General features: G+C 32.1%; 1 protein-coding gene across 5 annotated transcripts in view; it reads left to right on the forward strand.

Moving 5' to 3' along the window:
• The window catches only part of CSMD3 (CUB and Sushi multiple domains 3), a 1,234,985-nt gene that overhangs the window by 851,238 nt on the left and 357,893 nt on the right, over positions 1-25,854 (forward strand). For all 5 annotated transcript variants that reach the window (XM_050802135.1, XM_050802136.1, XM_050802137.1 and 2 more), the window contains one exon: positions 15,494-15,663. In XM_050802135.1, coding sequence (XP_050658092.1) covers positions 15,494-15,663 — 170 coding nt within the window. The remainder of the gene's footprint in view (positions 1-15,493; positions 15,664-25,854) is intronic.

Genomic DNA, 25,854 nt, shown 5'->3' on the forward strand with positions numbered 1-25,854 from the left:
AAGTATTTTAAACCAAGAACTATACAAAGTTAGATACTGAATTGTATTTTTTAGTTCAAATCCCATGTCCTATTCTCCTCTCAGGGATCTGTTATCAGAATTGGAATTTGAATATTTCAAAATATTTGAATATTTCAAAAACCTCTTAAAAACTAGTCTAGTACATAAATGCTACCTTTTACACTGGCTGGTAATTCAATTTCAGATACTGTGTTTAAGTTTTTTGAACTACTCTACAGTTGTTTTTATGGTGTAGCATAAAAATTGGAGTTGTTGAGTTAGTTTCCTAAACTTATCCATTAGATAGTGAGACAAATGTAGACATAACAAGTAAACCATCTGTACTCATATTTTCTAGGGCTAGAAAATAACAACTGGTCTTACAGAATATACAGTTTAAAGTTTGTACCTAGTTTGAAAAGAATATAGAACCAATGTAATGATCAAAACTCTAAGGTACTATTTTAATTAATTAAAATTTACTGAATATTTATTCAATAATATCCACCATGGGCCAAGCACTGTGCTAGGCAATTGGGATATAGTGTCCCCAAGACAGTGATAAGCTCCCTGATTTCAAATAACTCACAGTCTAAGGAAAAGGTGAAAAGGTTAAAAGGCAATTTTAATAGCGTGTGATAAAAACTGTAAAAACAGGGGAGGCTTCCCAGAGAAAATCATTTCTAATTAAGAGTAAGGGATGAGTAGGATTTAGTCTGAGGTAACTAGGGGGATGTGTGTGAATGGGGGAGAAAGCGTTCTTTTGAGGGGTAAGGGCAACTGCAAAAGTCCAGTACCAAGTAGAAGTAGAATATGCCTTTGGAAGTCCAAGCCATTTGGCTGCTATTCCCTGAGATTGGAAACAAAGAGGATGAAGAAGGCTGTGGACTGGGTGGATGGAGTAAATGGCATCTGCTCAGAAATTTATATATATATATATATATATATGTGTGTGTGTATAGAGGTTTATATATATATATATTTTATATTTTTATATCTCTATGTAGAGAGAGGTGTGTGTGTGTGTGTGTGTGTGTATATATATATATCTGCAGCTAAGTTAAGCGAGCTAGTTTGGAAATATAGATTTGGGAATCTTAGAATGATAAATGAAATGAGATTTCCAAAGAGAAGGTGTTGAAACTTAAAAACCTATTATATATTAGCATATTAAACACTCTAGAAAAGACAGAATTTCTCACAGGCCTAAACTTCTTGAGAAGTTTTATAATATGAGTGTTAGATAAGAGATAAACCAACAAGTTAATACCAAATTCTGGGGGCTGGGAGAAGTTCAGAGAAGACAGAGATTTAAATGAGTTGAAGCTGTCATGGAAGAAATTTTTCAAAAAAATAAAATTATGTATGTGCGTGTATGTGTTTGTATACATATATAATTTTATTTGGGACATTTGCCATTTTAGTATGAATATATATCATGTCCAAACTAAAATGTTAAGTGTCATTTTGACTAGGAAAATGTAAAAATATCTAAAGTATAAATATTATATTCTTAATTGTATCTCCAGGAATCTTTGTGGCCGAATTAACAAATGATGTTCAGCAAGGCCCCAAACATTTACTTTTAAACAACAATTTGTTTATCATTCATGAACAGTGTTGAAACTTTAACAGTCTGTATAACTTAGAAGTTGTACAGGGTGGTCACATTTTATGCAAGTGTATGTTCCTGAAGACATCATGATTCAAGCTCATAAATCATGTCTACATTTCCTATAGTAATTAATGTAAAGCGGGGGGGGAAAACATTCTTAAAGTTCATAGATATAGAATAATAGGGGTTGTTTCTACTTTAATGCTGCTTTTATAAAATTTTCAGCATTATTCCCAATATTTTATAGATTATTCTCTTCTAAATTAACAGTAAAGCGCATCATGGTTGTTAGTCATTTTCATTGTGTTTTACCACAATCTAACTTTCATTCCAAAGATTTATTGTTATTTTTCTGACATTAACATCACCACCATTTTATGAGTCCTTTCATGCTTGGAAGGTATTTTTATAACAAAATATGTGAATTATAACTACAGAAACAATTAGGATAATAGTAAAGTAATGGTGAGCACCCTTGCCTCTCCAGAGTCTATTCTCAACTCAGAGCTTGAATAATCTTTTAAATAGATACACCCTAGGACCCCTGCATATCTGTACCTTTGGTAGTCCTTTGCTCAGAACTTCAGTAGAGTAGAGCAGAGCAGAGCACAGTGCAGCTGAAGTTGAATGAGTAAGGAGGAGAAAAGGATGGGGTGAGGGCAGAGAGATAAGCGTATACCAGGTAGGGTTCTGTGGGCCATTACAAGGACTTTGGTTTTACTCAGAATGAGATGGAAAGTCATTAAAGGATTCTGAGCAAAGGCTTGTCAAAGGAACAAACATATAGTGATCCTAGAACATATGTCATTAAAGGCTCATTGAGGCTATGAGTTACAAATAGGCTCGGGAGCAAAAGTGGAAATGGAGTTGTGAGTTTGCTACCATGGCAATTAAGGCACTCCAGCTGCAGTGTTCCCCTTGCCATTTCCCCCAATAGGCCAAACACATCCTCCCACCCTCTATGTGCTATTCCCTCTGCCTGCAATGCTTTTTCCCAAATATCTTCATAGTTGCCCATTTACTTCCTTCAGATCTCTGCTAAAAAGTGACTTTTAATGAATATTCCCTCAGTACTTTTTATCTTCGTTTTCTAATTTGCTTATTCTTCTTAGCACTTACAACCATCTCACTTATTGTTTAATCTACCAATGTTTTAAAATAAAAACAAAATTCTAGAGACAAAGTTTTGTTTTGTTGTGCAGGTTGGTCTCTAACTCCAGGCCTCAAGCAATCCTCCAACCTTGGCCTCCCAAAGTGCTGGGATTACAGGCTTGAGCCACCATGCCTGGACTAATCTATTTATTTTTCTATACTTGTTTATTGTCTTATTCGCTCAGGAGAATAGATACATTATGAAAAAAGCAGTTATCATTTTTCTCTTTCTTGCTTTTTTTTTTTTTTTTAATGGCTGGATCTCTAGCACAGAGCACAGTGTTTGGTACATAGTAGACGCTCAATAAATATTTGTGAGATGAATGAAAGAATGTCACCTACAATCACTCCATAGTGTTTCTCTTGCAAAGTGTAGTGTGCCAAAGGCTGGGGGGTATTTCCAGTTAAAATGAAGCTATAAACCCATGTGGCATTTCAAAATAAACATGGTTTACAACCAATTTGGTTCACATCTTTGAAATTATGTGATTACTATTTTTATTGAGTTATTTACATAAATTAAAAGTGTTTATGTAAAGTGAGAATTAGTATTTTAATTATTAAGGTATTTCAAATGTGCATGATTTAAATTAATATAAAATAAAACTCCATATATATAATCTACTACAAGAGGATTTTTCCTTTCAATCTTTGCTTTATAGAGCACTTTTTCTACAAAGAAATTTAAGCAAGCAGACCTACAGAATGAAAACAAAAGCCTCTATTGTAGTATTACAGTAGGGGAGAAAATAGGAGCAGTGAGAGAAAAACAGAGAATGGCAAACACCAATAAAGGAATAATAAAAATTAAGACACCTTTAGGTGACAGCCTGTTAAAAGAACAATCAAACCACCTGTAGAGTGATGATCTTCTCAGTAATTTTATAACACATAGACTTTCCTCTAAAGGTTAAACTTTAGGTTGGACATGGTAATTGCTGCCTATAATCCCAGCACCTTTTGGAGGTTAAGATGGGAAAATAGCTTGAAGCCAGAAATTCAAGGTGATTCTGGACAAAAAAGAATCTCAGACCATCCCCTCAACCATCCCCCTCCCCGCAACACTCCTGTCTCTCAAAAAAAAAAAAAAAAAAAAAAAAAAAAAAGCTATATACGCTGGTGGTGGTGTGCACCCGTAACTTTGAGCCCAGGAATTCAAAGTTAAATTGAGGTATGATGGAGCCACTGCACTTAGCCTGGATAACAGAGCAAGACTCCATCTGAAACAAAAAAAAAAAAAAAAAAAAAAAAAGGAAAAGAAAGGGTTGAGAAATGTTTTTAACTGGGATTGTCTAAAAATATACATGCAGGATCACATTTTTTTTCCTTTTTTAAGAAAATTTCCTCTGAAGAACACTGTTTCCCAACTCTGATCACAGCTTATCTACTTTAGAACCATTAGTGTTGCTATGAAGAATTCAAGAAGGTCTACTTGCCATTCTCCAGCTGATCCTATAATGCATAATCTCTTAGCATGTTTCCCTATACTGCAATCTCTTCCCTAAATTCTTTGGATTTCTTAATCCCACCCCATTAGTATACAAGACATAAAATGTAAAGCTACAATATATGGTGAAGAATCCTCAAAGAATCTCAACCCCATCAACTGTTCCTAAGAAACTATTATGGTGAAGACCAATGAAAGGAATAGTTTTTTATTTACATCCATGCAGACCTTAGGTCTGTGGAAATAAAATTTGGTATTTATGTGTCTGTTATACCTGGCTGATAATTTGTCTAATGAACATAAGAACCATAATAAAATGAGATTTTTTTTAATCAGGAAAATCAAAGGCATTATAGAATTGTTTTAGCAGGTTGTGTTTTATGCCTTTAAAACCTGATTTGATTCTCTTTATCTGTGGGCTTTCCTCAATTTCTATAGGCAAAACTGGTTATTTCATTCACAATACTCCCACCAAACTTGTTCATGTTTGTTTTTATGGCACTTAGTGCATCACAATGCAATTTATCATTTAATCTATTTGTTTAATTCTTCTTACTCCCAGCAAATAGCAAAGTGACTGCTTTGTAATAGAATTTGTATTATTCTATCACTGGTTTAAAATGTAATATTTTAATTCAGAATACTTTATTTTAGATGTTTAGATTTATGTCACATAAGTGAAATTTGAATATATTTTGTTTTATATTGACAAATTGTGTATTTTGTATGCACTCGTGCAGTCCAGTAGACAAAGAAGGCACATTCTGAATTTAATTTCATTAGCTAGAATCTGTAATGGGAATATAAAAATGACTCAACATGTGTTGTTGCCAGCAACAAATGCCACCCTAGTACTAATGAGTCAGATCTAGTTTGAATGGCACAACCATCTAAAAAGTCAATAGTCTATTATAGAACATGTTTTGGAGCAAAGCATACAGCTAAACACTTTCAATGCTTAGCTATTATGCTTCTCATGATTTATTTTAAAATTTTTAGATTTTTGTTATAGAAATTTTAAGTTCCCATTGAAAATTGTACTACTCTTCTCTAAAGAACATTTTATGTCTCTTTTGGCTATTAACATAAGAAAATAACTCATTATTAAAATTAAAGTAGTAAAACCCAAGATTGTTTATTTCCTTGAATCAATTTGGTACATTTCAGATAATGTAAATATCCTCCATGATACCTATAAGAAATGCTTTTGGGAAGATATTCATCAAGCAGATATACCTTACTGACCTGGATATGGTTTAGGATTGGGAGTCTTGCTCCTAATTTTTGTATTCACAGATGTAAAGTCAAGGGTTACCTGCATTATGAGTGGCATTTCTTAGTCACTCCATCTCCATGAAACTTGAAACACTTGAGCTAAAATTTATCATAATGAAGAATTGTTCACATACTGATTTTGTTTTCTCTTCATATAATTATTACACAAAAAAAGCTTTAGCCCATAGTAAATCCTCTCACATCTTAAAAATTCATCTATATTGTCACATTTTCCAAGAGTTATTGTTTGCTTTATAGTATTTAACTATTGAATACTTTGCATGATGCATTTCAATTCAACTCGAAGATACAGAGAAAGAAAGCATGAAGCCTCTCTCTGAATTGAAATAGTGACATTTAATACATTGGCCAAGGAGAAGGCCATCATTGCAGGCTCAGTATACTCCCAGGGCATGAAGTCCACTCCATTCAGCCTCCAGAGAAGAGCTAAGAGATGAAAATCAGAAGATGGTGCTCAGCTGATGAGGAGGCAGTCAGACAGAGACATTCCTCATGTGCCTTTTTATGTTTATTTGTTTTCTTTCATTTTGCGAAGCATTAGGAAAAAAGACCTGTTTCGTGAATTCTGCAGAACTCAAAAATTACTAGTAGAAATGGTCTTCGGACATTTATTTATTGGTTAATAAGATCATATACAATTGTTTTCTTATTTTATTTTATTACCAGTAAGAAGAGAATAAAAAGTGAAATCAGTAACAATGTATATTTCAAACAGCTGGAGAAGTCTCATATTGGTCGCTGCCATTTGAAATGTGATAGTGGGAACTAGGGAAATATTAGAGAATCGAGATCGTATTTGAGACCCAAAGGACAGAGAGCGAAAGAGATCAATACATTCCTGTACTTTTTGCTGAAGCTCCTTAACATTGTGTTTTTTTATTATTATTTTAGCTTTATTGAGGTATAATTGACAAATAAAACTTGCATGTATTCAAGATATACAACGTAATGTTTTAATTATACATCTGCATTGTGAAATGATTGTAATAATCAAGCTAATTTACATATCTATCCCCTCATATCATGTGCCCATGATGAGAATATTTAAGATCTCTCTTCAGCAGATTTTAAGATTATAATACAATGTTTGTAACTATAGTAACCATGCTGTGTGTCTGGTCTCCAGAAATTATTCATCTTACAACTGTAAATTTGTACCCTTTGGCCAACATCTCACCATTTCCCCTACCCCCCACTTTTGTTAACTAACCTTCTACTCTGTTTCTGTGAGTTCGACTTTGTTAGATCCCACATGTACAGGAGATCATGGAGTATTTGTCTTTGTGTGTCTGTCTTATTTCACTTTCCATAGTGTCTTCCAGGTTCATCCATGTTGTTGCAAATGTCAGGATTTTCTTCTTTTTAAAGGCTAAATAATATTCCATATTGAATAATATTCCAAATATGTATCACATTTTCTTTCCCATTCATCCATCAATAGACAGGTTGGTTCTTTCTATATCTTGGCAACTGTGAATACTACTGCAATAAACATGAACATGCAGATATCAGTGATTTTATGTCCTTTGGCTATATACCTTGAAGTGAGATTGCTGGATCACATGGTAGTTCTATTTTTAATATTCTGAGGAATCTCCCTACTATTTTCTACATAGCTGTGCCAACTTAAACTCCCACCAACAATGTATAAGGGTTCCCCTTTCTCCATATCCATGCCAACACTTGTTATCTTTTTACTTTATTGTAATAGACATGCTAACAGATGTGAGGTGGTATCTCATTGTGGTTTTGATTCGCATTTCTCTGATGATTAGTGATGCTGAGTACCTTTCCTTAGACCTGTAGACCATTTGTATGTCTTCTTTGGAGACATGTCTACTGAAACCTCTAGCACATCACCTAATAGGGTTGTTTGGGGTTTAAAAAATAAAACCTTATGAGTTTCTTGAATATAATATATATTAACCCTTTGTCAGGTATGTGTTTTGCAAATATTTTCTTCCATTTTTTTTTTTTTTTTTTTTGAGACGGTATCTCACTCTGTCACCCAGGCTAGAGTACGGTGGTGCGTCCTTGGCTCACTGCAACCTCCGCCTCCCAGGTTCAAGCGATTCTCCCGCCTCAGCCTCCTGGGTAGCTAGGATTACAGACATGCGCCACCATGTGTTGCCTTTTCATTTTGTTGATTGTTACCCTTGCTGGGCAGAAACTTTTTAGTTTGATGTAGTTCCATCTGTTTATCTTTACTTTTATTGTTTGTGTTTTTTGTGTTTTATCCGAAAAATCATCTCTGAAATTACAATTATAGAGCACTTTTTCTGTTTTCTATTAGAAGTGCTAAGGTTTCAGGTCTCATGATTAAGTCTTCAATTCATTTGGAGTTGATTTTTGTGTATGTGTAAGATAAAGAGCCAATTTCCTATTTTTGCATATGAATATTAGCTTTTCTAACACCATTTATTGAAGAGACTCTTCTTTTCATGTATTCTTAGAGCCTTTGCCGAAGATTAATTTATCGTATATACCTGGGTTTAATAGTTTTCATGCCAGTATGCCGATACCATATTGTTTTGATTAGTTTTGTTTTGTAATAATTTGAAATCAGGAAGTATAATGCCATCAACTTCATTCTTCTTGCTCAAGATTGCTTTAGCTATTTGGCTCTATATTAATTTTGGTTTGTTTTTCTAGTTCTGTGTAAAATGCTATTGGAATTTTGATAGGAATTGAATTAAATCTATATACTGCTTTGGAATGTATAGATATTTCTACAATATTAAGTCTCCTTACCCATGAACACAGGATGTTAATTTATTCATAGCTTCAATTTTTTATTACTGTTTTACTGTTTTCAGTATGCCTTTCACCTCCTTGATTAAATTTCTACCTAAGTATTTTATTCTTTTTTATACTATTATACATGGCATTACTTTCTTAATGTCTTTTTTGAATAGTTCATTGTTACTATATGGAAACACAACTAATTTTTATATGTTAATGTTATGTCCTGCAATTTTAGTGCATTAATTTATTAGTTCTACCAGTTTTGTTGGTGGAGTCTTTAGAGTTTTCTATATGTAAGATGATGTCATCTGCAAAGACAATTGCCTTCCTCTTTTATGATCAAGATTTTTTAAATTTATTTTTCTTTACTAGTTGCTCTGGCTAGAACTTTCAGTGCTACAGTGAATAGAATTGGTGAGAGTGGGCAGTCTTGTCTTATTCCTAATCTTGTTTGACAAGGTTTCAACTTTTCAGTGCTTGATGGCTGCTGTGGGCTTCTGACACATGATCTTTATTGTATTTAGGTGCATTCTTTCTATTACCTCATCTTCTGGAAATTTTTATCATGAAAGGATATTGAATTTTGTCTAGTGATTTTTCTGCATCTATATAATTTTGTCATTCATTTTGTTAATGTAATATATCACATTTATTATTATCTATACAGTAAACTGAAATATATTACATCCCAAGGATAAATCTAACTTGATCATGGCACTGTTGAATTTGGTTTGTTAAAATTTTTTGAGGATTTTTGAATCTATGTTCATCATGGATATTAGCCTGTAAATTTTTTTTGGTGTATATACATACATATATATATATATATATATATACACACACACACACACACACACACACACACACATACATACATATATATATTCTCTGGATAAACCTTTCTGTCTGTGGCTTTAAAAAACCAACCCCATGGGTACAAATATGCCTAGCTGCTTGGTGTACTTTACTTGACATCCAACAGGCATATCAAATTTATCTTGTGCAAAAATACATTCATCAGCATTATAATCAAAGCCACTGCTTGTCTTCTTTACCTTTCCCTCTCTTTCATGCCCCCACACCGAACTTGTCTCCAAGTTCTATAACTTTTACTTTGGCATCTCCTCTTCCTCCATAGTTGGAGCTCTCATCTTCTGTCTGTAACACTACAATAATCTTCTCTAGGATTTTCACCCTCTAGTAACCCAAGACTACAATTCATTCTTCATAGAGCTGCCCTGGTGGATTTCTCAAAGTTGGTCATGTTTTTCTCTTTTTAAAACTCTTCTATGAATCTCCATTGCCTACAGGATAAAGTCCAAATGTCTTAGAATGGTGTATGAATTACTGGTTCTTCTAACTAATGTCAATTTGGTTTGCCTATTTATACTTTCATTCAAGTATTTCACTCTGCCTGGAATCCCTTCTTCATACATTTTGGTTACCTTTGGAACCACATTTCTTACTCAAATCAAGAATAATACAGTCATGAAATCTGCCTTAATGTAATTCTCTTGCGGCTCCTTTAAAATGTACTACTTCATTTTTGCCATTTCAGCCTATTACACGAACTTGTATCATACTAGAGACTACATGTTAGTGCATGTACCAGTTTCCATGTGTGCCTCTTTTTTGGAGTACATATCACATGAGGACGAGGACCTATTCCCAAGACCTAATACAGTATCAGGCATATCCATAGTTATTTTTATTAAGAACATTATTTTTAATAAATAACTCAGCACAGTAGACCTTCAATACCTGTTCATGGAAAGATGAAAAGACAATGTCAGATTATAGGAAATAGTCAATATTTTTAAAATAAAATGATATAATTTATTTTAAAAAGTTTTGAATTTAAGCGTTCCAATTATGACTGCAATTCATACACAAAAATATAATTCTACACGGTAAAAAATGATTATAGAAAATGCATTAAAAACAAATGTTTAAGGGAAAAAAGTAACTATGAAACTTTTTTGAAATTCTTCAAAAAAATGTTTAAACTCTTGATTTATAAATAACTTTTAAGTAGCACTAGTTTGCACACGGATACATACATGTATTTAGAGAGGCTAAAAGGAGAAAGCCAGTTAAGTACTATTATTGCCTACGAAGAACAAAAGAAAGAAAAAATAAGACTGTATGCAAGTAATACTAATGGATTCTCATATTCTCAGTAGAGGCATAAGGAAATTAATGTATCTTTCTACCCTACAATTTCTACCCACTTCTGAAAATCTAAGTATTATTAAAATACCTATTTAAGAAAATAAAATATTTTTGACTAAAAATTTCTGAAGAGCAAAGTGTTATTAATACTTCCAAGCTGAGAAGGCATCTTAGAAGAAGTGCTCAAAAAAAAAATTAATAACACATTTTACCATATTTCACAATTTTTAGATGTCCCATTTTAAGAAAACTAACATCTGTGAAATATGCATGTATACGACAATCAATGACTATTATAGTGTATTGGCAGCATTTTGGCTTTTTTTAGAGACACATAACAATGCCTTTTATAATCAATGATGTCCTAACTTAATGAAATAAAATCTAAATTATATTTGGAATATAATGGGTTTAACTAGCTGATAAAAAGGAAAAAAACCTGAATTCACATGCAAAAAAAGAATGATTGATTTGGATTTGATCCTCATATGATCCTCTATGAGCAAAATGATGTATTATCATTATTTTTCTTCTGGTAATAATTAAACATACGGAAATAATATATTTCTGCTTAATGCTACTCCTTATTTGACTTGCATACCATATGTTTATGGTTAAAAACATTGTAAGTTTTTTGAACAATCTAAATCAAGTATATTTTGCCTGCTTTCACAAAACAGTTTGAAAATAAAGAGACTCAATTGTAATGCAAATTTTTTAAAAAGTAACTGTGAACTTTACTGATCTAGACATTTTTCAGATTTCCAGTCAAATTGCTGAAAAACATTTTACCAGTTTATCTAAAAATATATGACTGTATGTATACAATAGATGCTACCAGATGTTCTTATCCCAGTAATGGAAATTAATGATGCATGGCTTGTCTGTTTTTCAGTTAGTATGAAAATATTGAAATTCAATGAGTATCCCTGCTCTAGTGAATTCTTCACTGTAGCAATGACTCTTATCATCAGATTTCAGTGCACATCTTTCCCACTCCAATCCAACTAAAGTCACATTTATCAACATATTATTTTCATATTCAGCAAAGAGTTTCATATTGGTAACTCAAATAGATATCTTAACATGTACATTTAAATAAAAAGGTATTTTATGTGAATAGGATTTGCTTTTCAGAAAAGTCATCATATACAATGTGTACACTGGAAATTGCACAGAAAATATTTATATGCTACAAGGAACACTAAGTACTTATTCTCCAAAAATATTTTCTTAACACTGCTAAATTATGTAATGTTTTCATATTACTAATTTTTATGATTTAAAGATGACAGCACCCTCTATTTCAAATTAGAGAGAGGAAACATTACTCCCTAGTTTTATACTGATTATTTTGTAAGAAATCCTTATTATCAAACATAGGCTTTATCAGTTAGTGGCATCAGTTATCAAGAACATAAAACTCACTCTAGACCAAGACATGAGAGAAACAATGTCCTGGGCTTATGTTAATGTAGGAAAAAGTGTGCTTACCTCACCTCCAGAAAACATTGCAACCCCTAAACTCTGAAGCAGTGGTTTCCTAACCCAAAATCTCAAACAATTTTACAAATGTAGCTCATTCAGTCTCCTTTTTTGCTCTTCAAATTCTGCAACCAACATTCCAAGCCTTAAAGACAAAAGTATTTCCCCATCACAAGAACAAGCAGCTCACACCTAATGACTTCTCCATTCATACACACCTAAGAAAGAACATTTCTTCTCCTATCACACCAGATAAACATCCTCAGAGATCTACTTCTAGATCAACCTTGCACAAAGAAAGCTTTTTCACATCAGGTCTTTCAGTTCCTAGAACCTGTCATTATCTCCTCCGTCTCCCACCCCCACCAATAATGTTTTTAGATATGTTTCTTTTGTTTGGAATATTCTTTTCCCCCACTTGCCTTCTCCCTTCACCCTTAATTTACTCATCCATTTTCAAGTTGCAGTACTTCAGAGAGTCTTTCCTAGCTATTCAGGACAGGTCAGGGCTCTCAGTTAACGCTTTCACATACTATATTTTTATTTGAGTGATTGTATGATAAACATCCATCTTTTCCACTGGAAAGTAAGTCCCATAAGAGCTTCAGCTATACCCCTCACCACCCAGTACATAATAAATATTTCATAAATATCTATGGAATCAACCTATTGATTTGTTTTTTCCAAATCAGAGCATTCTATCATGTGCCTCTAGCGACTTCAAATATCTTTCAGTACATTCTCAACCAAGTAAATAAGTTATTTATATTACAGTGACCTTGTAGTTTTTTTATTGTAACACATTTTTTACATACATGTTTTATTTTACATATGCTATTCCTTATAGCACCTGACTGAAAATATTAACATTGACATAATCTTCTGAGTCACACATTTGTGATTATTCAGTGATAGCGGTATACTCTCCATAAATGTCACTATGGCTGAGAGATAACTTTTTCAACTTGCCTTTACCAGTTGGATCTTTACGATTTGCTTTACTCAAATTCCTCTTTCTCATGTAATTGACATTTTCATATATGCACTTGTCTTCCTTGTATCAACTAACCATGCTTCTCTCTTATAGTCAGCTGTTCTGCTGCTAGTTCCTTTTCTCAATTTTAACATATCTTAAGAATATTCAGTCACAGTTTGCCAATACTTATCTTCTCAGTTTAAATAAGCTTTATGAAAACTTGCTGTGCTAGTCATGTTATATATAATGAAAATTTTGAAGTTACTATATTTTTGCTGGGAATTCATAAGCATGGAACCACAACTATTATTCTTGAGAATTATCTGTGATACTTTAACGTGGTGTTGCTTTTTTCAATTTCATTTACCATCACAGCCACCCGATACTGAAAAGAACCGTAACAGTTTAATTCCATATCAAGTAATTTTCCTCATGGGCTGTAATTTTCTTTATTCACATCTCTTGGGACCAGAGGTGGTGTTCATATGCGGGAAAATAGCAAGTTCAAAGGCTCAGAGTATGAGACTGTGGCCAAGGGCCAGTAGTAGCTCAGGGTAGCTAAATTGCAAGGTCCATGGCAGAGAAGGCTAGGTAATAGCTGGACAGGCACACTGGGATCACTTTGTAAATGGCCTTGTATGACATTCTCTGGATTTTGACTTGCTGATCATCAGTATATTTTAACCAGAAAGTGCAAGATTAGATGTGCAATTGAAAAATATTGTGTCAACTTATTACAGACAAGAACTAAAACCATTTATATTTTCAAAACTTCATGACTCTGTAAAATAATTTAAAATAATTAGCATTTCCTTCTAAATAATCTAATTGACAAAAATATATGTGCATTTTAGATCACCTGTGTAATCCAGATTACATTTGTCTTCATGCCCCCACAAACATACTTATATTCCAAAAAGCTAGTAGAAAGAAATAAAGTAGAAATAAAATGTAAATGATTTCCACTAAGTGATGGATGCCTGGCATTCTCTTGCACTATGCAGATGAAAGATTCTCAGCAGTTCACAGAGGCATAATATGAGGGAGAATCAAGTTGCTACACAGCATAGAGTAATTAAAGGTGTAGCAAACTCCAAAAGCCTACACTCCAGCAGCTGTTACATGATCCACATTGCCAAAGGCGATTTAATGTTAGGAAAACAAAACCTTATGCCTCATTAGATACATGTTGCTATTTTTTATTTTATTGTTTTTGTCATTTTGTTCCTGTATTTGTAAACTGGTTTGGTATTATAACTGTACACAGCTAAAAGTATAAAGACGTATCTATTTTTTGAACATGTTTAAGTAACATTAAAAGAATTTAAATCAGTATTGGAAGTTTGATTTTTTTTTCTTTAAAAAGAATTTAGAGGAACCTTTTATTGTGTAATACTGTCTGTTAGTATAACACCATTAGTTTTTATTATTATTTCACACAATGTTGATATTATACTGACTGCTTCTTCTTGATCATTTTTATTTCAATAGGCTTTTGTTTCTTTTGTCTTATTTTTGTTAATGTTTAAACATTTAAAAGGTAAAGCAATTCATTATTCACCTTGTTGTCTACTTTCTCTGACTGTTCCCATAAATCATTCTTTTTAAAATCTTATTTCTGGAAAAAAACAACTTGCTTATTTTTTTTTTCCTTTTCAGTTAAATATTTGAAAATGTAAATATTTTTGCCCTATGGTTCGGTAACAAGTTATTAGATTAAGATAGAAAGCTGAGTTTATTGAATTTCTGAAACATATTTAAGACTTTTAAGGACTTATTGTTTGTTTTTTCAATACTGCCACAAGCTTTTTATGTTGAAATACATTAAAATTAAATTCGAGCTAAATTTGTTGAGAAATTCTCACATTTTCCTAAATGTTTAGGCAGTTCCTCAAATTTTGCAAAATTAGTCCTGAAGGTTTAGCAAAACCATTTTATCTATTATGAGAATGCCTTCATGTAGTCTAATTTTCTATCCTGAGAAAGGTGATATAATTTCCAAAGATGCCCAATTTGTTACAATTATTGGTTAACTATTATTACCAGGGGGGTTTAACTATTATATCAGTTTTCAAAGATAATGTAATATTTGATTCCCTTTTTATTATTGAAATTCTTGTATCAGCAGAATACTGAGTACTAGGAGAAAAAAGAAGGGTCAAATTAATTAAAAAGGTACAAATGTTTTAAAAGATCAAGTTAGAATTATTCAAAACCAAAATTAATATATGTCCCTTTCATTTAAAAGAGCTAAATTATAAATTTAAATGTATTAAATTTATCAGAAATCTACAAATGCAAAATACATTCTTAAAATTGTGCTCTCATCCTTTCCTATGCTATCCTTTAATCTAGGGGGAAAATTACTACAACTGTTGTATATTTTCATTTGTACACAATTGTCCTCTCCATGAGCTGTAGTCTCTTCCTCCCATATGTTATTTGAGGAGGGAATTAATCATTTACAACATAAAGTCATTCTGTATATTATTTTTCTGCTAAACTTTAGGTAAAATAAAATGCATTACACTTCCATACATGACATTGCTTGAAAATGATACTGCTATCTATTAAACTATACTTCAATATTCTGTTTTACCTGCAGCTGAATGTGGTGCATCTGCAACAAATAATGAAGGAATTTTGCTGTCTCCAAATTATCCACTCAACTATGAAAACAACCATGAATGCATTTATAGCATTCAGGTTCAAGCAGGCAAGGGAATCAATATTTCAGCCAGAACATTTCATTTAGCACAAGGAGATGTTCTTAAGGTAGGTGAACTCAGACATACTTGTATTTTGATCATTTTTAGCCATTAAATATACACCAGTAGATAAATATATATGCCTATATATGTGTGAATGTATATAGTATTAACTGTAAGTTGATTCTGCCTTTTATGCATTCAAATTATATAATAATTCTCATTTTCTATTATTGTTTCCATTAAAATAGTATGCTTTGTTTCCAATTTTTATTTATAATAAAAGATAATTTTTTATTTTATGATATATGAATTTTAATATTTTAATAATGCCAAAATAAGAAAACTTTAATGCCAAATATCTTGCCTAATAAGTATTATATATAAAACATCATCAAATGACCATCATACAATATGTTTCTTTGTCTTATTTTTGTTAATGTTTAAACATTTAAAAGGTAAAGCAATTCATTATTCACCTTGTTGTCTACTTTCTCTATTGCCATAAATCATAATTTTTAAAATCTTATTTCTGGAAAAAAACAACTTGCTTTTTGATGGTCATTCGATGGTCATTTCTTTAAGAAATATAATAGTGATTTGTTTCTATTTGTATTATATTTTCTATAATATAACTTATTTATTTTTGTTAATACGTGAAGAATCTTTTGCATTTATGACTATGGATACTTTTTATGAATATATAAACCTAACAAGTCAATGTCTATCAATTAAGAAAAAATGTACTTTTTTGATAATGACTATTGGTATAAACATTATTTAAACATTTTGAAATAATCAAATGTCTACTTTTCCAAAAAATAACATTTTGGCAAATAAATATTTTCATAGTTGCTGATTTGTATTTTCAATATAAATATTTTGGTAAATATGATTTATATTTATCATTGGAGTAAAATTAAACACTTCTAAAAGTCACATTTAAATATTTTTAAAATAATTATATAGCTTTGTTTTTCTAATCGTTAAGATTTTCTTAAGCCAGGTGAAAAATTCATTATACTTCTGTTTTCACAAATCTTGAAAAAAAAAAAATAAATGGAATTCCAAATTGGCTGCAGCAGGAGAATTTTTTTTTAATTAACAATTTTAACGTTATTGGTTAGTTTCTTTTTTAAAAAAAATATTATTTCGTGATAATTGATGGCTCTCTAACACAATAACGCTATATACTTGTAAGATTTGTATAGGCTTTGGGGAAAATTTCTCACAATGTATCTAGATGTATACAATTTCAATATTAATTTAGGATCAATATATGCATTCTTATTTTCTGCATTTTTCCCCAACTGGCAACGAAAATCACTATGTAAAACTCTTCCACCTCTAGTCATTGTTTGGGTGTTTCTGTTAAAATAAATTATGTTTGTTCAATTGGAGTCAACATTGAGATTAACAGGTTGCTTGTATATAGAACTGAGGCAGTGCTTTTTATTTTCAAGCAAATTATGCGGGGAAATGTATCAATGCATAGATAAGATCTGTGAGCTAGTCTAGCTACTACTCTGTATTGCACAAGCAACAATAATAAACATGTGTTGGTGAGCTAAAATTCAGGAAATGTTTCTTGACATCTATCACTCGTGCCTATTACTGTTCTCCCTAAAATATTTCTTTGTGATGCTTAAAATGCATCCATTTCTTTTCTATACTGATATTATTTGGAGAATTTATTTGTGATAACAAATGATTCTTTTTAATAATAAAATAAAACTTTCTAACAAAGGTCTTACTTTTTTGGAATAAAGCCACATACATTTCTGATATGTGCTACCTTGAGAAGGGTGGCGCTTCAGTCAGAAGTGACAACACAAGGGGATATAATAGGGAGCAATGAAATAAGGCAGAAAAAAGAAAAAAAAGACTCAATTTAAGGCCCTTTAAAGGATTTCTTCAAATACAGATTTCCCTTATATGGGTAAAAAGTTTAAAAAATTATGTCCCCAACAATTTTTAAGAATTCTTTAATTTTCCAGGAATATACATTCTCCAAAGTTGAAAATACTATATACTAAATATTATAATAGAAACACACCAATTCAATTATCCTTCTACTCAAAGATTTGCCTGAGATTTATTTTGAATTATTACTTTTAAACAGTTTCAGCAAGTCACTCTATAAATACAATTTAGGGTGAACTTTTAGATTCCAAATTTGTCTCCTTCATGGTCTCTCTGCCAGAATAAGAGATAAGATGCTTAATGTTACCTCATTCTTCCCATTAATCCGATGAGCAACAATTAGCTGAAAGACACCCTTTGACATGGACACATTTAGTTATATACAAACAGAAAGATGAACCCTCAAAAAGATATATTATTAATTCTCAAAAATTATGGAGTGCAAAGTCATCTTAGGGTGGAAAGTTATTTGCCTAATTGAAAACTAATCCATGAAAGTTAATCCCCATCTCCAGTACTTTACAATATCAAACATAGTGGAGTCAGTTAGATTCGTGTATTTAGACTAGGATATAATAAGAAATAAAAACAAAGAGCCCATTATAAAACCTGCTGCCCCTTGACTGAGAGAATTTAAAATCATTGCTTTTTCTTTTATGTGGTATCATTGATTACATTTTTTGGAATGACACTCTCTTGTAATCCTTATATGAGAATCAAGTTTAGGAGGAGAGATTTTTTTTTTTCTGGTTTCATTTACCATATGACATAACTGTATTGGATTCTGACCAAAACAAAAATAACAATGCCAACAATAATATGTGTGTGTATCTACATCTATTTCCATGCAAACATTCGTGTACAACTTTTGTCTCTGAGAGTTCAGTGTCCAGGAAGGCACTCAGTTGCTCACTCACCTGCTGTCTTTTTTCTTCTCTCCTTCTCCTTTCTTTCTGTAAAGAACTTTAGTTATTTAAAATCACACCAGCAGAGTTTGCACCAGTGAGTTCTAAGTGTAAGCCATCATATGACTCCTCTAGATTTTTTTTTTAAGTTTTGATTACTGGCACTCCTCCCAGGTTTTCTGATTCAGTTCATCTACACGTGGGAATTTGGATTTTTATAAAGCTCTCTAGATTATCTGATGACCATCAATATAGTAATTATGATTATATCCTTCTTTGGCTCTAGTGTTAAAATGAAGAACATTTATACATCAAAATATTTTACTGTAGTGCTTCAAAGGTAGCAGATTGTTACTCTAAATAATAAAAATTGACCTCAATATTACTAGATAATTTTGAGTCATTAACTTTATACCAGATTGAAATCTTTTTTTTTTTGTAAAACTTTTTTGTTCATTTGTGTCATTTTTCAAAGGTGGATAAATAATTTTAATAGCATCTGAGAAAATCCTATTTAGGCAAACAGAACATTTTCAAGCCACGAAAAGGCAATAATAATAAAAATAAATGAAAGAAAAATTCCTATGGTGATTCTTACTTAAAGTGGAAAGGAAATTTCACTGCATCCATTCTGGATTGCAAAAAACTGGTGCAGAATGATCATTTAGGAATGTATCTTTTTTTTTTTTTCCAATGTACTTACTTAATGGGTATTTTAACCTGTTCACTATGAACAACCTTGGCTAATTATGTGTTTTTATAATGGTGATAGAACAAATATAAAACCTATCCATGATTGTATAGGAAACTCTTATAATTTAGATCCCTTCAACTATTAATGTTTACATATACGAACAGTAAGTGGGTTAAGCGACAATTTTCTTGCATGCTACTTACTTATTTTTGGAAAACTTTAATGACACACCACAGGTAGGTTTGGATTTTACTTGACACTGCAGCTTTAAGGAATCTAAAAAGATATATGAACTATATTTTGTTTACAAAAAAACTTTAATGTTCACATTAAAAAAATCTTTGAAACATATGTGCTTTAAAGTATATTGACAGAACAGCACAGCTAATGCAAAATCTACTCTGACCTGTGATAAAATCCAGTTTCTATCTATATAATCTCTCACTATTTCCAGTTGAATGACTAATGGGAATTTCAAAGTTCACCAGTCCAAAACACACATCTCCTCTCTCCTCATTTTTCTCTATTTTAGTAGATAGAAACTAATTACTCAATGATGAAATTGAGTTCATTCTTGTTTCCTTTTTTCTTTCACACTTTGTATATTGTCTTTCAGCAAATTCTGTGGTTCTTTCCTTCAAAGTTCTGGAATTAATCATTTCCCACCTTTGTAAATAACCTTGGTCTAAATTATCATCTCTTACTTGTGTAACTGACATTGTTTCTAATTGATCCTCCTATTTCCACCATCTTAGATCATGTGAGCTATTATAACAGAATAACATAGACTAAGTGGTTTATAAATGATACACATTTATTTTTTGAAGTTCTGAAGGCTGGTAATTTCAAGACTAAGTTACTAGCAGTTAGTGTCTGATGATGGCCACCTTCCTCAAAGAATCATTTTCATATTGTGAACTCCATGGCCAAAGGGATGATATCTTTTATAAGGGCACTTATTCCATTTATGAGCTCTGCCCTCATGAACAGTTAGCCTCCAAAGGCCCCACCTCCTAATACCATCACCTTGAGTGTTAGGATTTGAACATATGAATTTGGGGGGGACACAAATATTGAGACCATAGCATACTCTATAGACTGTTTCAAAATCAACAACAGAAGTGACCCTTTTTCATGTTATGCTTTAGCTCTAAACCTTTTTATGTTTCTCATCTCATTATAAGTAAAATCTAAAGCCCTTACCATGGGCTATATGATTTGGCATAATTTTAATGTTCCTGACCTTTCCTTTTGCCACTCTTCCTCTAGCTCACTCCACTCCAGGCATAATGGCCTCCCTGCAGTTTATCAAATATAGCAAGCATGCTGTATTAGTCCCCCACCCCCCGCCCTTTTTTTTTTTTTTTTGCATTGCTATAAAAAAATACCTGAAGCTGTAAAATTTATAAGGAAAAGAGATTAAACTGGCTCACAGTTCTGCAGGTTCTACAAACATGGCACCAACATCAGCTGGGTTTCTGGTGAGGGCCTCAGGAAGCTCACAATTGTGGCAGAAGGTGACGGGAGAAGCTGGTGTATTACATGGTGAGAAAGGGAGCAAGAGAGCAAAGGGACAACAGATTCCAGACTTTTAAACCAGCAGATCTCATGTAAACTAACTGAGAGAGAACTCTCTTATTACCAATGGGATGGTGTTCATGGGGGTTCTGCCCCCATGATGCCATCACGTTCCACCAGGCCCCACTTCCAACAGTGGAATCACATTTTAACATGAGATTTGGAAGTCAAAAACGTTCAAACCACATCACACGCTTCAACACCAAGCCCTTTGCTCAGGCTATGTCTTCTGCTTGCATGTTCTTCCTCAGTATAACCACATGGCTGTGTCCCTCATTTCCTTCAGGTCTCTACTAAAATGTCATATGATCAGAGTCTTCAATGGACCCTCCTATAAACTGGTAAACTTACCTCCATCATCTCTTTCCATAGTATTAATCTGATCTATTCTTCTTCATAGCACTGATCTACAACCTGAAATATTATGCATTCATAGTTCATTCCTTTAATTTTTATCTTCTCCAATAGAATGCATGCTATAAGACAGCAGGAACTATTTAACTCCACTTTAACTCAAGCATCTAGGTACAATGCTTGTCATATAGTAAATGCTCAATAAATATTTTTTTCTTCTGGAAAGGACAAATTTACTATATAATTTCAGCTACTTTCTTTCTATGTAAAGCAAGAGAAACATATTTTCTTTCTAATTAAGTTCAATTGTTATTGTTTCTAATCTAAGAAAAGTGAATATATTTTTATACAACATAGTTACTTCTAAATATTTTTCCCATTGCCATGCTGGTTTGTCCAAATATAGCTTATAAAATTCAGGGTTATATTTGGTGATATATTATTAGATAAACATGCCCACTCAATCAGCGTTGCCCAAATTTATTCTAACCTTTGAAAACACATTATGCTCCGGATTATTTTTCTACACACCTTAATGACAATTAAGAATGGGCTTTAGAGTTAGGTAAACCTAGGTTCAAATCTCAAACCTACCACTTAATAGTCATACAATTATTGAAAACATTACTCAAGATTTCTAAATCTCACCTTCCTCACCTGAAACATTCTGATAATAATAAAAACTTACATTCAGTATTGCTATAATGACTAAGTTAGATAATGTTTTTAAATTAAATGATTGTTTATAAAGCACTCAGCACAGTGCTTGCCCCTGCAAATGTTCAGTGAATATTCATGTAATAGGAATATATTTCAGAGTCTGGAAAAAAATTTGCAAGAAATATAGCAAAAGATTTTTGTACAAGTGACCTAATTTTTATTTTCAACAACCTTTTTCCTGGGCAGTGAGAAAACGAATCTAGGTCAATTCAGGATAAACTCAGTCAATTCTGTATTTGCCAGTTCAACGTCTGCACATATTTTGGCATCAAGACTTCAAGTTGTCAAAAATGAAAAGTGCGTTTTGTCCTAGGGCATTATCTGTTTGTGGCAGCAGCTGCTGCGCCCCCTCATTTGCTACTTGTTCTGAAGTCAGCAGTACAATTGGGCATCTACTGCTGGATCCCAGTTATCCCAACTGCAAAACCTCTTTGCATCTACCAGCTCTCTGCAGTATATTCTGTTCTGCTCATAAGAAGCACTTTTCATCTTTTACTCTGTATATGAGACTGAGTTACGCCAGAATTCCATGTGACTGGCTCAGGCTCAGTTGCCCCACCAACCGCACATACCTACTGTTTTTTTTGTTTGTTTGTTTGGTACCTTTTTTCTGCAAGCATGTTTCCCACTTTTCTGGGCTCCAGATAGAAAGCCAGGTACATGTTCCCTGTTTTCTAATTATTGGTATTCTATTATTCCTCCACCCAAAAAGGATACGATGCAAGGTCCTGTCTTAGAAACCTAAATCAGAACCTAATTAATTTGTTCTCTACTTAACTCATCTAGGGAATGTTTCTCTAGTTTGTTTGGAGTCTGATTATTTTATTTTTTTCAAAGTGACACAGGATATGGCAGAAATACCGAACTTCTTTCCTCACTCTCACTTGTAAATATGTAATCTAATTAATTCTTTCAATTAACATTTATAAGAGGGGTTTATTATATGTAGGCTCTATGCAATTAACATCGAATAGCTCCCATTGTCAGCCTGGTAGAATGAAAATTGAATACCAATGAGAAATACTATTTTCTGTTTTCATTGTTGCTGTGTTTGTTGTTATTTTCAAATAAAAACTAAGGACAATGTTCAGAATAAAGGAATATAGCAGAGCATTCCTTTATTCTTTGGAAAAGAATTTATTCTATTCCAAAATTCAAGGCAATCTTTTTACCATGGTTAGCATTGTGTAGTCTAAAGACTTATTTCTTATGCAAAATGTAGACTATGGATGATTATGGAGAAAAGTCAATAAAGTAACTCAAAATTGCTTTTGAAACTGGGAGAGAAAAGGTTAGGAGGAATGATGTCATATTTATGAAAAATTAGATACTCAAAGGACTTGATTAATAACATTCTTGTAGAGATATGATAAGGTTATTAACCTGTTATTTTCTAAAATGTATTTTTTCAAGTTTCTTTCCTATCTATGTGTGAGTCTTTGGGAGTAGCACTTGTGAGAGCGTATTATTAAATTTTCAGTAATTTTGAGAGCTGATTGTTGAACATAGCCAGTACCAAAAATTAAGTTATATTACAATTAGATTGTAATTAAATCACAATTAAATTAACTTAAATTATATTAAAAACAAGAACAATAAATAATTTTTTTAAAAATTTTCCTAATTATTGTACTACTTTTACTATTATCTGTGCTTTTGAGGTTATTTATGTATATTGTGTCCCTATGGTAGAAATACCACACCACACTGTGCCCCTTCACGTCTCTTCCCAACTGCACATTCAGTGACATCACATTCACATTCAATGATAGCTTGATGTTGGCCAATGGGAATATTTACACTGTGGAAACTGGCAAATGCTACAAAACATGACTTAACTTGTTGTTTGCTTATTATATAGATGTAAGTGGAAATGGGTTGTGTCTGTGGCCATTACATTATGAATAGCACTACATATTGAAGAAATTTTTTTTCAGTATTTGAAAACTATTATTCAATTAACCAATAGTTGTTCATATCATTTACAAATTCAGGAAGTTCTGACATAACCTTGTTTTTGATTTTTCACTTTCCTTTTATTTGTTAACATTAAAAACAATCAAGCAGTATTTATTTAGGAAATACTCTTGTTTGTCAGTTGCAATCATAAATTGCATACACAAAAGTCTGGCAAAGACAGTAAAAGCATTCTTTAAAAATCAATTAGTTATATGAAATGTACAGTCATGAATATTGTATATTTTATTACCATTTGTACATTGCTTGACACCTCCCTAAAATCAGGGATTGGAAAACAACAGTGTGAGAGCCAAACTGGGCCTGGCACTTGTTTTTGTAAGTAAAATTTTATTGGGAGAAAGCCATGTCCATTCATTTGCATATTGTCTATGGCTGCTCCTGTGCCACAATGTCAGGACTGAGTAGCTGTGACAGAGATGGTTTGCCTCCCAAAGCCTAAAATTTTATTTTCTAACCCTTCTTAGGAAAAGTTTGTTTATTTCAATAAATGCTATTTTAAAAGCCTTACGTACAAATATACACATTTAACAGGTTTTTTTTGTTGTTGTTTGTTTGAGAGCTGGTTGTTAAACATTTTTTAGCACACCAGTGATCTTATATGTCCAGCACACATATCTGCCAATTCTGCTTGCTATTCATTGGAATCCTGTATTAATTCTCCCCTCAAAAGCACTCTCAAAGTGCCAATTTGTGTAGACTGCTATGTTAGGCCTCATAAAACCCTTCATCCTCTTCCATTAAGTATCAGGAAAATAAAATGATTTGTAATAAGCTGCAGAACTTTAATGTGGAGTTGGAACTTCAGCTCTATTATACAACCAAAAACCGCTTGTCCCTGGAAAGCTGGTCCTTCATTGTTTCCCTCCTCCTTCACTAAAACATACTAGCTCATATAATTGAGAATACATTATGTAGCTACTTTAGAAACCTAAATAATTGAATGCAAATAAAAGTTCTCTACTCTATTTTACATTATCTTTGCAGAGAATATAAAAAGTTTTAGAATAGAGCCTTTTTTGATTGACCATTATAAAAATTGTTCTTTATTTTATATGCACACTTGACATCTAATTCACCTTTTTAGAAAATGTATTTAATTTCCAAATCAACCTATAAAACAAATGACCAAAAGTAAAAATGCTAGGATCCAAGAAGAGGAATAATTTGGAGGTTTATATAATTATACATATATGTATGTGTAATTTCTGTCTTCATATTTTACTTTTATATTTACTTTCTGCTCTTGGATTCAGGTTAACACTTCACTTGCTAATTCATTAGATAAATGAGTTAGAACATGCTTTCTGTTTATATATTTATCATATCATTCACAACAGCAAGAGTTTTGGGTGTTGATAAGTAGTTTGTTATAATATGGTTTAACCTACTGGATTTAGGAGAGTCTGTACACCATAACTAATTTCAGGACCAGATTTATTACAAACAGTTTTGACAATTAAAACATGGCAATGTTAAGTTTTAGTTTGTTCTGGTGTAAATAATCAGACAATTGCAATATCTTAACAAATTAGAGTCTCATCAAATAATTTCATTAACATTAATAAAAGCCATCAATACCTTTCATGATATTAATCCTTAAGTCAATTTAATAATAACAATATACATTAAAGAAAAAGGAGATTACACTTAAATAGACAAAAACAAGCTTAAAGATCTTGATTTTAATTAGAATAGAAATATGAGCAGTAACAGTCTCAAATAAAAGTCCTATTGCTCTAGTCAGACCCAATTTAATCACTTTGTACTATATATTTACTTTTGAACAAAAGGCATATTTTGTTCGTTTTGTTTTCTTATTTGTATGCTTGTATTCATGACTAGTTTAAAAGTAATTTATCTTTGGTTATACTGCTTTGTCCCTTTGTTGCCTTTATGTTTTCATCTATTTAACTACATTTGAAGGATTTTATTTATGAGTTAAATAGCATTGACTTGATCATTACTATAAAACTCTTCTCTTTTTAAAGGCTTCCTAATTAACACTTGCCTTTCATTTTGATTAAGCAATTTTATGCATGCTTCCAAAATTTCATAGTTGAATGATCCAGTTTCATTTTATTCTGCTGATTATAGTGGAGCTTCA

The sequence above is a fragment of the Macaca thibetana genome, chromosome 8 (assembly GCF_024542745.1).
Source record: "Macaca thibetana thibetana isolate TM-01 chromosome 8, ASM2454274v1, whole genome shotgun sequence".
Classification (NCBI taxonomy): domain Eukaryota; kingdom Metazoa; phylum Chordata; class Mammalia; order Primates; family Cercopithecidae; genus Macaca; species Macaca thibetana.